This window comes from Primulina huaijiensis, chromosome 9 (genome assembly GCF_012295235.1).
Source record: "Primulina huaijiensis isolate GDHJ02 chromosome 9, ASM1229523v2, whole genome shotgun sequence".
NCBI lineage: Eukaryota > Viridiplantae > Streptophyta > Magnoliopsida > Lamiales > Gesneriaceae > Primulina > Primulina huaijiensis.
Window position 1 is genome coordinate 17,702,073 of NC_133314.1, and position 15,969 is coordinate 17,718,041.

General features: G+C 31.9%; 1 protein-coding gene and 1 pseudogene across 1 annotated transcript in view; both read right to left on the bottom strand.

Moving 5' to 3' along the window:
* Nucleotides 1–1,717, bottom strand: part of LOC140984192 (probable splicing factor 3A subunit 1) — a 6,009-nt pseudogene extending 4,292 nt beyond the window's left edge.
* Nucleotides 1,718–9,276: 7,559 nt separating this feature from the next.
* Nucleotides 9,277–15,969, bottom strand: part of LOC140983929 (methionine S-methyltransferase-like) — an 8,567-nt gene continuing 1,874 nt past the window's right edge. The window contains exons 4-12 of the mRNA XM_073451082.1: nucleotides 15,935–15,964; nucleotides 15,183–15,371; nucleotides 14,924–15,112; nucleotides 14,557–14,793; nucleotides 13,562–13,696; nucleotides 12,341–12,661; nucleotides 11,705–11,884; nucleotides 10,320–11,285; nucleotides 9,277–9,766 (exon numbers count right to left, since the gene is read on the bottom strand). Of these exons, the coding sequence (XP_073307183.1) occupies nucleotides 9,467–9,766; nucleotides 10,320–11,285; nucleotides 11,705–11,884; nucleotides 12,341–12,661; nucleotides 13,562–13,696; nucleotides 14,557–14,793; nucleotides 14,924–15,112; nucleotides 15,183–15,371; nucleotides 15,935–15,964 (2,547 nt within the window). The 3' untranslated portion in view covers nucleotides 9,277–9,466. The remainder of the gene's footprint in view (nucleotides 9,767–10,319; nucleotides 11,286–11,704; nucleotides 11,885–12,340; nucleotides 12,662–13,561; nucleotides 13,697–14,556; nucleotides 14,794–14,923; nucleotides 15,113–15,182; nucleotides 15,372–15,934; nucleotides 15,965–15,969) is intronic.

Consider the following 15,969-nt stretch of genomic DNA (forward strand, 5'->3'; position numbering starts at 1 on the left):
ATTATTATTATTATTATTATTATTATCTATCACAATATTGTATAAACAAAACAAATACAATATCAATTATAAAAAAAATATAAAATAAAACATTAACTACAAGTAAAAAATAATAATTACACTAAAAATAATATTTTTACAATCTAAGAGTTTTGAAAATACGAAGTTATTTTAATAATAAAAATTTAAATACACACACATATTTAAATTTTCGAATCTTTCTTAAAGAATTAATTGAATCTAACATTAGTGTATTTAAAAATAACGATTGAAAAATGTATTTTATTAAAATATTTAAGAATTTATTTATTATTATTATTTTTTCAAAAAAAATAAAATACAAAAGTCACGGTTTTTTAAGAAAAACAAGTTCACACAAATATAAATACAAAACGTATTATATTTACAATTAGTTTTATCCTAACATATGATTATAAAAATATTATAAAAATTAACAATAACCAACAAAATAAACATTTAACAGTATCGTGGTTCATAATTAACGAATAGCATATTTTTTAAAAAATAGTTATTTAAGTTAAAAAAATTATAATCAAACATATATCAATAATTAAAAATAATCTATTTTTAAAAAATAATTAAAAAAATCATATCACTCTAACACACGAATTACAATTAAAACTTTTTTTAAAGTTTTTTTTGTAAAATTTTAAAAAAATCCAAACAAGCATATCTCAATAATTAATAATAAAACTGCAACTCATTTTTTTTACCTTAATATGGTTCTTCAATAACATCACAAATTATTTTTTTTTAATGGAAGTGTGCAAATTATCAAAAAAATAACAAGAGAAGTCACTTCTTTACAAAAATTAGTAATGACTAAAAAATCACGTAATTATTAAAATTGAAAAAAAAAATTAAATAACACTACAAAATTAGTCTAGCATAAATAATAATTTCATTTATAAATTTAATAATTAAAATAATAATTTATATAAGTATACATACCTTAATATAAATTGTCCAAATAAAATGAACCTGCAAAAACAAAAAAAAACATGTGCTGAGTCCGCGTCTTTTGAAAAATATGCAAAAAGTGAAAAAATAAATTCAAACCTGTACAAAAACTTACCGATGAAAAATATGAGAAGAGTGAATGAAAGAAGAGAATCAAGTATTCAATTTATAGAAGAAAATTTATCATATTATAATAAATTCGAAATTAATAAAATTATGGTGTTGCAGCTTTTAACATGTGCTCCGCTTCAAAGTTAATGTGTCGCAGCTTTTAGCATGTGCTGTGTCCGCGTCTTTTGCATAAAAGAAGTCACGCGCAAATCACGCCATCTCTGATGGCGTGGCGTGACTTAATTTTTTTTTAAAAAAAAATAGGCAAGTGACTTGCATTTTAAAAAAAAAATGAAAGTCACGCCTCTTCAAGAGGCGTGACACCTTAGTTTGTTAAAAATTTTTTTTTTACGTTATTTTATTAAGCGTTGAAGAAATTTGTGGTAAACGGTGAAAAAGCCCCAAGTCCACAATTGAACCGGGATGGTAATTGCAGGAAAAATAAAAAATGTACAGAAGACGCGCCACGAGTGGAGAAGAACACAGATGAGCACAGGTAGGCGCAGATGAGATTAGCGGGAGGGAAGATAGAGACTGAATAGCGGCCAGTGGAGGCGGCGACTGACGGGAGAAATGATCGACCGCCCGGCGTGGTCTCGTCGGGCCAATCAACAAAAGGTTGGCTTCTGAATTTAGAAATAGAGACTTAAAAAAGAGAATATGTTTTATTTTTAAGAATTTCAAAGCAAAGGATATGGTTTAAAGCTTTAAAAAAAATATAACATTTAATTTGTCATGAGATATTTAAGCCTTAAAAAATATAATATGCATAATTTTTCTAAACAATGTAACCAGTTGTATGATTTTAAACTTATACTTGAAAAATATCCATTGGATTTTTCTCAAAAATCAAATAAATCTTTGATATTTCGACGATTCTGTAATATTCCCAAAAGAAAATTCCATGCCTCTATATTATATATGTGTGTGTGTGTTTGTTTTACTGTCAATCAATCGTGTTCACCTTTGTATCCACCAATAATATAACATTCATCTAGATGTGATGAATTATGTCAAACTTATATACCAAATAAGTGAGTGTCACTTTATTAATATGCATAAAAATGTGCACTGTTGTCGAAAAATATAACAAATATATATTTATTACTTTAAGTTAGGTTTTTTTATGGACCAAATTTTGTGTCATTTTGCTCTAGTGTAAAGTTAGCTAATGTATTAAAAAATCTGAATAATATTTATTTAATTGTTATTTTGTCATTAATTACATGAAACATTTTTATTGTGAATTATTCCAAATTTTAACAGCAATATCTCCTTTATGTTATATTACAAAAAATGATATCATGTTAAAAAAAACCAAAATTGATATCGTGTTTCTAATTCCCTTGAATATTTTTCTTTTATTTTATTCAAATATGTGTTATTTCTTTTATTGTTTTAATATTAGTTTGTGTAGCTAACCCAACAAGTTAAATGTCCCCAAATTTTTCTTCTCAAAGACCATGATCTAACATTGCAATGTTTTGAACATTAGAATCAAGAACAATTATCAACCGAGAGTGTCTTCATAAATTTGAAGCTTCCGAACAATTTACAAATCTACAAGCTCTCCATTTTCTCAAGATCTCCGAGTACACTTATTTGAAATATAAACGGCTCAGAAGCCATCACGTTCAAGTTTAATATCAAGGATAAAGTAAGGCTTATCACAACTTCTCAAGTCTTTGTTTCATCACTACCGAGTTGTTGATTCGATTGAATCGAGGGTTTCATATTCTTTTATAGTTGTATTGTTGTTTAAGTTGTACTAGGAATTTTAGTTTAGACATGAGACAAGTCTTAAATTAAAGTAGATTTGTACAAGCCATTGTAAAAACAAAGTCTTTTAATTAATTCTTTTTCTAAATAAAAGAAAAAAAAACACGTAGAAGGATTAAATATTTGAACTTCTATAAAAATTTATTATGTTCTTTATTGTACAACATTTACTATTATTCGATTTGCACTGTTAAAAGTTTAGAAATTTGATTATATCTTTATCTAGATCTATCCGGACCTTTCCGTACTTTGAAAATAACTTTTAAGTGTCCAGCCGCATCTATCCGGTCGAGAAAGGGACTTTTATTGTTAACAAATATTGATTCTGGTTTAAGATTCATCTCGAGTTCAAATATTTTGAAAAGAGTTTCAAGATTTTATTCATCATCTCTAAACTTTAAACACGATCCTAACAATTGGTATCAGAACTGATTTTTCTCGACCTTGATGTAAATATATTAATGACTTCCTTTAAGAAGATCTTAATTTTCTCAAAGAAGATTATGATGGTTGAAAAATTTGTGTACAAACAGATGGACCCATGAAAATCCTTAAAGCTAACACCACACTTGCTATCACTGAATATAGAGCTCAGATATTGGAGAAACACTAGTCTGAGTGGACAAATTAGGAAAAAAAGAAGGTCGATCTAGATAATATGGTAAAAGATATTATCTACAAGATGCTAGACAAGAACATTATATCAAAATCAAGATGTGTTCAACCGTGAAGGAGATTTGTGAGAAGTTGACCCACTTATACGAAGGGAAGGACCAGACTATGCAGAAGTTGGACCAGACCAAGAGAACAAACTCATTGTGTCTATGCAGAAGTTGGACAACACCAAGAGGAAACTGGGAGAACCCTAAATGAGCTTGATGAGCATTTTTGTAGCATTACTATTGAACTTTCATCTTTTGGCAAAGAATATATTAATTGTGAGCTTGTTTTGAAGGTGATGCGAGCTCTACCCAGAGAGTGAAACGTAAAGATAATGACCATGAGATAATCAAAAAACTTTTCAGCAAGCTTGAGCTGCATGATTTTTTTGTAGACCTTAAGTCATATGAGTTTGAGCTGAGCATCCGTATTGAAGAAAAACTATCTGCATCACATCCAACCAAATGCTCTAGCTACAACTATTGTTGACTTGTTGTCCCATAGTTTACTGAGGAGACTCCATGAAAAAAAATCTGCATAACATATTAGCAATGAGGCATTGTCATTGTTTGTCAAAAAATTTGGTAAATTTATGCGCAAAATCAATCTAAATTTTTTAAATTGTATCATAAAAAAGGACCAATCAGATGATGTTCAAGCCTATTTTAAATGTGATAAGAAGTACCATTTTATTGCAGACTTCAACTGACTCATTTTATTGCATATTGCAACCAGTCCATGAAGGATGAGAATAAGCCATATGAGAAGAGAAGGTTAAGGGATGACAATAAGTCATTCAAGAAGAAAAGAGACCAGAAAGTGCTTGTTGTTAAGGAAAACAAAAGCAAATAGGTGGACATAGACTCAGAAACATCAAATTCAGAAAAATCATGAAGTGAAAGTGATGAAGAATCGGTTCAATGCATGATGGCTGATGTAGAACCAAAAACAGACAATGATGAGGTACAAAAGAATAAAAAAAGTATATGAATCTACATGGTATCTTGATAGTTGTTACTCTAGACACATGACCAAAGATGCTAAATTGTTTTTAGAATTCATTGAATGCAAATGACTGAAAATCACTTTTGGAGACAATTCAAATGGTAAAGTTATAAATAAAGGTAAGATTATCTATGAAAAAATTATTATTAAATATGTGTTACTATTTGAAACTTAGTGCTATAACCTGATTAACACTAATCAATTGTGAGATAATAATTATTTTGTTGAATTCCACAAACACACATGGTAAATTCTATCAGTAAAGAGATCATACTAATTAACCGAACTAAGATAACAAAACACTTAAAAAGTTAGTTGGGTTGATGAACAAATTTTTGTTCTTGTTTTGTTGCTCTGCATGGTAATAATCATTAGTTGTGGCGTAAGAGGCTAAATTACTTAAGTTACAAATCTATTATCAGTTTGAACAAACAAGAGTTGGTGACCAATTTGGCCAAAATCGATTTTACCACAAAAAAAAAATATATGTATCGCATACCAGTAAGGAAAGCAAGTGAGATCTATTTTTACAAAATTGTGGGTGTATCTCCTCCACTAAATGCTTAGATTTACTGCAAATGTATCTATTTGGTCCTATACAGGTAAAGAGCGTACACTTGGGTGATCTTTCTACCATTTAAAGACTAGTCCAGTGTTCACTTGATCATGATTTTAAAATGATTACAAAATGAGAAATCTCTTGTGATAGATATGATAAGAAGTGATAGGGGAACTAAATTTACAAATAAAACCTCCTCATCCTAACTATATGATTAAGAAATCAAACATGAGTTATTTGATGCATGTTCATCTCAGCAAATGGTGCTGTTGAGAGGAGGAACCGAACCTTAAAGAAAGTGACTAGAACTATGATTGTCGATTCCATTGTTTCTCAAAAACTTTGGGCAGAAGAGGTCAATATAGCTTGCTATACATATAGTAGATAAATGATAAACAAAAGCACAATAAGTCCTTACGAGATCTGGAAAAAACATAATATTTCATACTTTAAAGTGTTTGGCTACAAGTGCTTCAACTACAACACTGGTAAAACTCATTCAACCACTTTTAATGATAAATATAATACGAGTTTATTTATCGATTATTCTTCAATTAGTAAAACTTATAAATTGTTCAATAATATATCACTAACTACTGAAGAAACCATTCATGTTATTTTTTATGAAACTTCTGTTTGTCCAACTCAAGAAGATATCAATATTCATGATTTGAGTAATAGGTTGGATGCCATAATCTTGATGAGATAGTGATAACGAGATTGATCTAATGAGGAATAGTGAAACCATCCCTGAATCCGGTCTAGCTATACAAGAAGATTTTCCTACGATCAGATCATCCAAAAAGAGAACTGGTGTTTGAATCATTTTCTCATGTTGCTAGATTTGAGATAGTTAGGTTTTTCCTTGCATTTGATATCTTTAAAGATTTTAAGGTCTATATAATGGATATTAAATTTACTTTCTTAAATACTTTATTGCATGAAGACGTTTATGTTAAGAAACTTCCTGATTTATAATCATGCATATTCAAATTTTGTGTACAAATTGGACAAATCCTTATATGGCTTGAAACAAGCTCCCCGAGCATGATTTGACATATTGTTCAACTTCTTAATTAATTATGATTTTATTATTGGAACTATAAAAAAACTCTATTTAAATTCAATAATAGAGATCATACTCTACTTGTTCAAATATATATTGATGAAATTATTTTTGGTTCCACAAACCCCAAGCTTTGGGGGAAGTTTTCCAAGCTTATTTTGGATAAATTTGAAATGAGCATGATAAGAGAGTTAACATTTTTTCTCAGATTACAAGTCAAGCAATTGAAAAAAATCATCTTCATCAAACAAGAAACATATACCAACGAATTTTCAAGAATTTTGGAATGGAAAACTATGCAATAGCTTCTACCCCTACGAGTTCATCAATCAAATCAAACAAACATAAAGGGGAACACTAGTCTAGGTAACAATGTATACTTGTTTGGGTCACTGTTGTATTTAAACGCTAGTTGACTAGACATTTTGTTTGCATTTTGTCTTTGTGCTACATTCCAAGCAAACACTAAGCTGTCTCACTACATTACAGCTAAAATAATTCTCAAATATCTAAACAACACTTCCAAGGTGGGGCTTTGATAACCCAAATGCTCAAGTTTCAAACTTATTGGATATTCAGATGCAGATTATTCAAGCTATAAAATTGATCGAAAGAATACAAGTGTATCATGTCAATTTCTTGGAGATAGTCTCATTTCCCATTGAATCTATGTTATTTAGTTTATTTATTTTTAATATTAGTTTGTGGACTAACCCAACAAGTCGAATGCCCACAAACTTTTCTTCCCAAAGACCATAAATTAAATGACGAGGATTTTTCTACCTTTTCTATTAAGACAATTGGTATAAATAAATGTTATATTGGATTGTAATTCCTTGATTTTTGTGATAACAAACAAAATTTAACTATTATAAGATCCAACCGTCTTTCCTTGTATTGACAGGTATCGGATCAGAGTTCCAGAAGTCTAACCACACTGCTTCTATAACTGGACTACTCAAAACTGGATCATATAAGTTCTCAACTAGATGATTTGTCCAGCCGTTATGATCAAACTGAATTATTTAAGTATCAAAACGGATTTTCTTCAGCATATCAAACCATGCAAGTCTCGTCGTATTTGGTCTTCGAGCCGAACTTCACAAAGTTCAAAACAATCCTACCTACCAGCTTGGTTATATCAGAAGATCTTTTTGACCAATCATACATTAGAAACAATGCCATCAGAAAGCCGAAATGTCTCTGAATAAGATATATAATTTTTGAAGTCTTCTCTCTCATCAATATCAGCTTTTCATAGGTTTTTTTTTACTATTTTTGGAAAGGCGCTAGCAATCATTTAATACAGCGTACGATGAATAAAGAAAAGATTGAGACATTGGCATCTGATAAAGAAAAAGTTGAACATTGCAAGATTTTGATTTTTATAAGCATGATAAGGATGAAATATTAGTTAGTAATACTTGGTAAAAATATTTTCTGATTTTGATTTGAATAATTATTTTTATTATTTAAATAAATAAATAGAATTTAAGCAATTTATGGCTCATTTATAACTATCTGTCATATATTCTTATTTTCTTTTAAGTTCCCAAAAATTTCAAAATATTTCTCTAATTTTTCATATATTTTAATATATACGAATATAGAATAAAATATTTTAGTATTATCATTATTAATAATTTTAACAACTAAGAATGTAATTTTATATTTTAGATTAAAGAATGCAATTAATTTCACTAAACAACGTATACATGTAGGTTACGTATTAAATTGTTACTATTATTTACACATTAGTCCTTTGCAAGAATAGGAATGCACAAAAAAGTTCATTTTTATTAAATATATCTAACAAATTCAAACTTTACACATGATGCAACACGTTACACCACACCACGTGTCTTTGAGGGTTTAAGTTTTAGAAAACTTTTTTTTTTTTGTACATGTCTGTCTATCCACCATGTTTATTTGGACATTATCAAATTTTAGCATCTTGGTTTTATGAATCTTTGGATTATTTTATACTTCGAGAAAATTGATATTTTGGTGTTGTGTGTTTGTTTATTAGCGATTTTGATCTTCTAAGTTGTCAAATTTAAGTTTTATCTCGTTATTCTTGTTTTTTGTGTGAGTAAATTTACTCATTTTCAATGTGAGGCTGACATGTTTGGTGTAACATCAGCAGCGTTGATGTAAAAGAACTAAATTTAACAAAAATCGTATAAAATATGACTAAAAATGCAATTTGATAACATAAAAGATAAAAATCGTAAAGAAACAGAGATATTATACGACATCAGCAGCGAGGATTCTGACGATTCGGGTCGGTCGGAAATAGGACGGTGTTCGATGACATTAAGAGTTCAGATAAAAATATTTACGATCCTTAATAAACTCTGTATTAAGTGAATTTTTCATATTTTCAAGAAAAACGAAACGTGATTTCAAATTTAAAAATTGTTTATTAATTTCAAATTTCTTTGCCCCAAAGTATATACTGATCGATTTTTATACCTCTCCCAATATTATCATGAGCAATGCAAATATTCAAAACTTATAAAAAAAAATTATATCGTATTACATTTAATCAAATTCAATATGCTTTAAATTTTATAATTTCTCTTACTATTCATATCCCAAAAACATCCATTCAGCTATATGTCCATAATATTTAGCAAAAAAAATTCTTAGCATTTTTGTAAAGTAACCTCTTAAAAATATATCAAACTTATATTTTTTTCCCTAAAAATATTTGACAAAAACTTGTGTGAGACAGTCTCACGGATCGTATTTTATAAGACAGATCTCTTATTTGAGTCATCCATGAAAAAATATTACTTATTATGCTAAAAATATTACTTATTATTGTGAATATCGATAGGGTTGACCCGTCTCACAGATAAAGATTCGTGATACCGTCTCACAAGAGACCTACTCAAAATATTTTTCCAAATCATAATAGAGATTGTCCTACTATTTATTAAAGAAGGCTTGCAATGATGGCAATATTCAGTTGAGAGGAGGTTCAGTTTAATTACGATATGGTTCGGTTTTACAGTTTGATCGTGTTTCTAAAAATCGCCAAGGGTTCACTTACATGCATGAAACAGAAATATTAAAACACAAAAAATAAGGAAAAAAAATGTCGGTGAAGTGATCACAGAATGTGGCAAACTGTGAATAAATAACATTCAGTTCACCACCTCAAACACATGCTTTATTTCACAACATATTTTGTTGCACAAACACAATACATGACAACGTATTTCACAACAATCAAGTTGTGAAAAAACACAAATCATTTCTGAGGTGGGTAAGAATTTTTTTAACTTCCAGAGAATAGTTTAGTTACTTACCAAGCTTTTGAATTTAGTGATACAATCTAATGCACGCTGGAAATCACTGTCTGTCAAGCCGAATGTGAAGCGACAGTAACCAGGTATTCCAGTCCACGAAGCACCATTGATGCACAAACCACAGCTCTTGAGCATGACTTCTCTAATATTTGAGTTATTGAGCTTGATTTCCTGAGTGCAGGAAGAGTTGTTAATTTTGATAGTCTTGCCGAGATAGGCAGAAGGCTTCGCTACAACGGAGACACCACCTTGAGCTTCTAGAACGTCCCAACCACAACATTCAAGTGTCTGTCATGCCACAAATCACAAAATTTGCATAAGAAAGTGTTAGGCGTGCGGGCGAATGTAATCATATGTGGTGCAATTGCTGCATGCTGAAAAGATAGTCGTGTGTGTGTTTTGATGGGATAAAAAGACTGCATATCCAGGGATAAACCAAATTTTGATTAGATTTATTACTTGGAGTATATTATAATACCAAACACCAACCATTAAGTCATGGCACACGTAAATAATATTTCGAATCATAAAATAGCTCAAACATTTGTGTTTCAACTATATACCAAATATGTGACCTCCACTCTATCATCAATCGTATCGTTTAGTATCCGTTGCTTTATGAAAGGAATATAACAAGGTGCAAATTTTTTTAGCAATTGTTGCTCCACCCACGAATGCATGTATGTGTGTGGATATATATATATATATATATATATATATATACTTTTTGCAAGTATGATATGTGAAATATGAAGATATTTCGAAAACTATTATCTCTACTCGATCATGTTTTTCAACCGTCACGCTAAGTGGTAGTATTAATATCGAAAATAAATTATACCTGCTTCAATTGTTTATATCTACTTCCCAGAAGTTCAGTCTGCTCTGCAACGTCATTCAGCAGATCACCCGTCTTCTGTTCTTGAAGATCCAACAATTTCTTCACTGTATATTTGATAGTGTTATGAGGTTTGCTTAATCCTGCAAAGCTACGGAATATATCCACGACAGATTGCTGATTTATAAGAAGAAATCCAAACTTAAGCCCACTGCCAAGCATATTAAAAAATAATCCTCCAAGTAGTGATACACAAAATGTTGGATTGGTAGAGGAAAGTTTCTCCAGAGTAGCTCTCAGATTCCAGCTATCTACACCCTTGGAGTTAAATTCAACCCCTGAGAATGAAGTATCTAGCATAACCCTTGCTCCAAACTTAGCACAAATGGATAACAGAATATTTATCTCTTTGTTACTGTAAACCGATCCTGTGGGATTGACTATGGGACCAGAAACGTAGATCCATGGTTTATTCAGAGTCTTTAAAACATCTGTAAGAGTCTGTTCTGTCAGCTTGAAACCTACTTCAGAATTTGTGGGAATATTAACAATTTCGGCATTCAAAAATTTTGCAGCAGAAACATAATTTCCACTGGTACCAGTAGGGAAGCACAGTGTACCGCCCTCGTGAACACAGCAGAGCACCCACTTACAGAAAAGTGCCACAGGGCAGTCTGCAAATATAAATTCTGTGTTGCTATCGGATGGGAAGCCATAATTACTGCTAATTAATTGTCTTAAGCCACGTGCAACATCAATTTCGGGTTCTGTTATGTTCTGCCTGGCGAAACTCTCGAAGATGGCAGCCTTTACGGGGGTTATTATGGGCAAAAAACTTTGATCGATATCCATACGGACCAGGGTAGAATTTTCCCGCTCGTCTATTGCCAGTTCGGCCTGATCGAGTACTGAGATTGTGTAACTGGAAAAGTCATTGACCTTAGAAGCTCTAGTCTGCTTGGGATTTCGCTGCAATGAGAGTAAATAATCAAGCAAACAGTTAATAAAGCAGATTTTTATAATGAATTAGACATGGATATCTATTGAAATAACTCTCTCATCAGAAAATAAGATGCTTGATCACGTCATAGAACCTGAAATTGGGACAAATTTTGTACGTCTAAAAAATATCTCAGGCCGAGATAATTGTTTGAAGTTGTAAAGCATTACAGATCTAAATAAAATGCGGAGAGGAAATAATATATGAAATCATATTTTTTTCTTCCATTTATCTTCAAATAGTAATGTTTGACAATTTCATGAGGCTTTAAATGGTATGAAAGGATCTTAACCATCACTTGAGATTCAATAGCAGATAAGTTTGATAATAAACAAGACCACTCGTGACATCTCGAGGGCATAATAAATAAATTCATTGACCACCTAACCTGAGCAGGTGGATGTCGATCAGCAAGTTGAAAAGACAGAAGCTCATGGAAAAGACAACCATAGTAGTACTGACTAACTATGGCTGTAGTTCCTTGTAAAAGTTCCACAGTCTTGCATAGTGTTTTAAACATTGTCTCTTCTTCTGTTATCACAAAGGCCACCTCCAAATCCGAATAAACCTAGCAGAAAGAGAAAAAGGTAGGGGATGAGCTTAAAATTCAGTTTATAATAAAAGAGATTTAGTAATCGTTCCAAAGAGCTCAGTGTAATGCATAACTGAGGGCTTTGACGGAAAAGCTCTTTTGAAAAAAGAAAAAAAAATTCTGAAGAAGCCCTTTTAAAAAAAAAAGATGTTTGGCAGAGCTTTAACTTTTACAAAAATGCTTGAAACGATTAAAATTCAATAGCTTATGTGATATAAAGGCATGTGCATCAACTTCTCTTTACATGATAATAAAAAAATTGCAATTCTATAATGTTTAAACAGAAAACTAGTTTTATCCTTTTCAAAAAAACACACTGAAAAAATCTCTGCTTAATAAATATCTTTTAACGTAAATACTTTTAAATCTAGACTAGGTCCGGGACTTCGAGAAAATCACATTACCTAATATTAGAAAATTAAATACACACACCTTATTTTTCAGTAAGCCGCACACAATTGCTGCATGTGATGGAAGAGGAGTTCCAGCGAGATATTTCAGGACTCCATTGGAAGTGGGAAGACTAGATAACTCAAAATGCTCGGACATATCTAAAAACAAACGACATCCTATTTCTTTGGTGATATCTAAAAGAAGCTCAAATGCAGAAGTGGTAACTGACTCAAATTGAGCTATCCCAGTGATGACCACCTCTGGCTTTAATTTTTTTATCATCTCTACCATCAAATCTGACTGGCGAGGTGCTTCAATGACTGTGATTTCTTCCTCAACATTTCTAACAGTTTTTGTCCTCTATGAAAAATGTACAACATATCAGAGATATTACCATCTTTCACTAGGCAACACATGAAATGCTCACAATGTGCTTAAAACATCTTGAACAAACGTCTAGAATGAGTTCATGAAACTGCCTATCATGCTGTCTGTTTAAATGTCCCCAGGTATTTTTCTATCTATCTTTAAGTATATATACCAGAAGAGAAAAAATTCTGACACATAATTCAACATATTGGGATAGTCTCAAAGCATTATGAACAAAATATGCAATAGAGGTCCACAAGAAATCAAAACAATCTTTTAACAAGGAGAGATGTTGAATAAACTAGTTCAGAACTTAAATTTAGACAGAGCACCACTCTGACCATAAATAAACGTATTATCTTATTATGCATATATATCTTGGCGAGTAGCAAAAGAAAGTATGATCAGGTGCCTATATAATAAAATTTTAAAATATCTAAATCATGTATGGAAAAATTTAATATAAAACCACAAAATGACAAGATTCACATCAAAAGATAAATTGTTAAGAAAATTTGAGAGCTGCCGATGCCAAAAATTAGGTGGTCAACATTTTCAAAGAGAAAATATTATGCACAGGAAATACAACGAATGAGAGCGTCATTCGGAGGACATGGCCAAGCATATCAGCAATACATGCCTAGAAAGTCTTCATAAACCTTTATTCTTCATGAATATGACAGCAATCGGGAACCAATTCTCTTCAAGGACTAGTATGTACTATTTCCCTGACTCCCTTAACTGATGCATTAACATATTTCAAAGGACCAATCATACATGGCCCTTTCAGAATGAAACAATGCTGACTTATAGATTGGGATTATCGCTAATTGAGTATAATAAAATCAGAAACTAACATAATTGAACGAACTGACTTCAAAATAACCATACCTCAATATTTAGGGATGTTAACCATTGCCTGGGTAAATGTCGTGATAATTGTTCATCAACAATGGCGAGGCGGGGGGACAATAATCGAAGAGCACTTTCAATTGCCACAATCCTCGATGGAAATACGACAACATTCTATCCCAAAAAAGAATGCACAGAATGTCACGTCAGATATTTATATATTGTTTTGTGATAAACAACGTCAATTTTCATAAGAACATCAAAGTCGAAAAGCTATTCAGAAGATAGTATATATATACAGGACCAAACGCTTGCCGTTTTTACCGAAATAGTGACGGTGCAACTCAAATCTTTTAAATTGTATAGCTGCCCAAGCGCCACGGTTCAATCACTCTCCCAACACGGACAATTATTGTACTCCAACAATCTCCCACTCAATAATTTCACTTCTAGCAATCAATGAGAATCGAACCCTTGACATTGACTCTGATATCAATTGTAAGACCAAACGCTTACCGCTTTTACCAAAAATTATAGCTGGTAGAAATTCAAATATTTTAAATCGTATAGAAGTCCAAGCGCCACAATTCGATCGCTCTCTCAGCAATGATAATTATTGCACCCCAACAATATCAATGGCAAAGACTCTGTCCATAAAGACCTTAAAGCCAAAAAGGCACACGACTTGTGTAGGCAATCCAAAAATTGAGGTAAGAGCATCTAAAGCAATGTTTGTCATAATCAGTCTAAGGGCTTAAATTTTTTACAGAAGATTATTTGACACATTGAGAAACTACACAAAAGGCATGAATGAGAGTACCCCCATTGACAAAGAGATACGATCTTTGGTATCAGTGTTTGTTCTGTTTGACAACAGAAATCATTTTTTCCCTTCATAAGTAATGAGTGGAAATGTGGAACTGACTATACAAGTAAAAGAAAGTCTAACTACTGACCTAAGAACTGTTTTCACAAAAGGGTTACAGAAAGAAATAGGCAAATTAGAACATCAATTGCAATTGACAGTCACTTACATCTGCAGTAATTGGTACGTGATGGTATGTTTTCATGAATCCAGCAATAAGACTACGAAATCGTCTGCTTCCGGCTGGTGATTCATAAGGGAAAAAGGAAATATCTTTTAGAACATTAGCGAGATGAGCTAGGAATGGTATCTTCTCATCTGCAACAGAGTCATCTTCAAAGGACAAATCCAAAGAGCTGCTGATATCTTTGAATCCATTTCTCAGAAACTCGAAAATTTTTTTTACCTGTCAGAGAAACAGAACGACTGTCTTTCACTTTCTTAGTTTCTTCACCAAATTGCACCCTATGGCTGTGTCGAGTTTCAAGATGTATCTATACAATTAGATTTCCATCTATACAATTAAATTTCCATACCTGATTAGGTTGTCGGAGCTGACAACTATATACAGATAAAGCATGAGATATACGACCCCCAGCTTTGGCATAGGCCCATGCAGTGCGCGCACAAATAGGTTGGTCTCCACCAAGCCCCATGAAGAACTCAAATCGGTGTGGGCTATTCTTTTCAATTTCAACTAAAGCTGAAATATCTGTATCAGCAGCCTGCAACATTAGATCTTCAAAATGTGTTTATTTCATGGATATAGGTATTGCATTAAAGTTATTTTATCACCTGGATAACTTTAGTTTGCCATGGCTTGTTAACACAAAGGCCACGACGCTCAAACAAACGCTTACATACAGCTTGTCCTGGGCGACCTCCGATATTAAATATCATAATCCCAAGAGGTTTTATAACAGAGATACCTTCTTCAACAGCTCTTGCAATAAGCCCTAAGCCAAACTGGTCCTCTACAAAGCCCTGAAGACAACAAAGAATAGCTCAGCAAACCAGTGAGGTATTTGACATTGAGCAGTGGATTGAGCATATTTTGAATGGAATGAAAAGCTCTGCGAATGTGAGGAACCGGAACTAGAATGAAATAAGTGGCATATAAGACTACATGTAGTTCCAACAATAAAAACAAACTGAAATTTCTTGAACATAAGATAGATGAGAATTGCAAAGATGCAGGTCAGCAACCACAAATATTTTTAAACTGCAAATAAAATAACCTGACTGAGCTGATCGAGTTGAGAATTGGATTTGTGAATGTTTTCAAGAAGGCAGTAAAGAAAAAGTTAGACAAAGTTCGAGGGGACGAAAAAATCGGAGTTCTTGAGTGAGTACTCAACATTGACAGAGGACAGAGCTTCAGATACACCACTTAGGCTGCCTTAGTTGCACATTCATGTATAAACAAAACATTCACAATCGTAATGGAATCACATACTTCATCACAATGCATTTAGATGCTGGTAAGTGAAACAAGAACCCAAGTATACTGTGCAATAAGAATGAAAATTTTTGCATAGTACACCAACCTGGAGGGCGCAATAGTTGCTCAGGGAATGTAAGA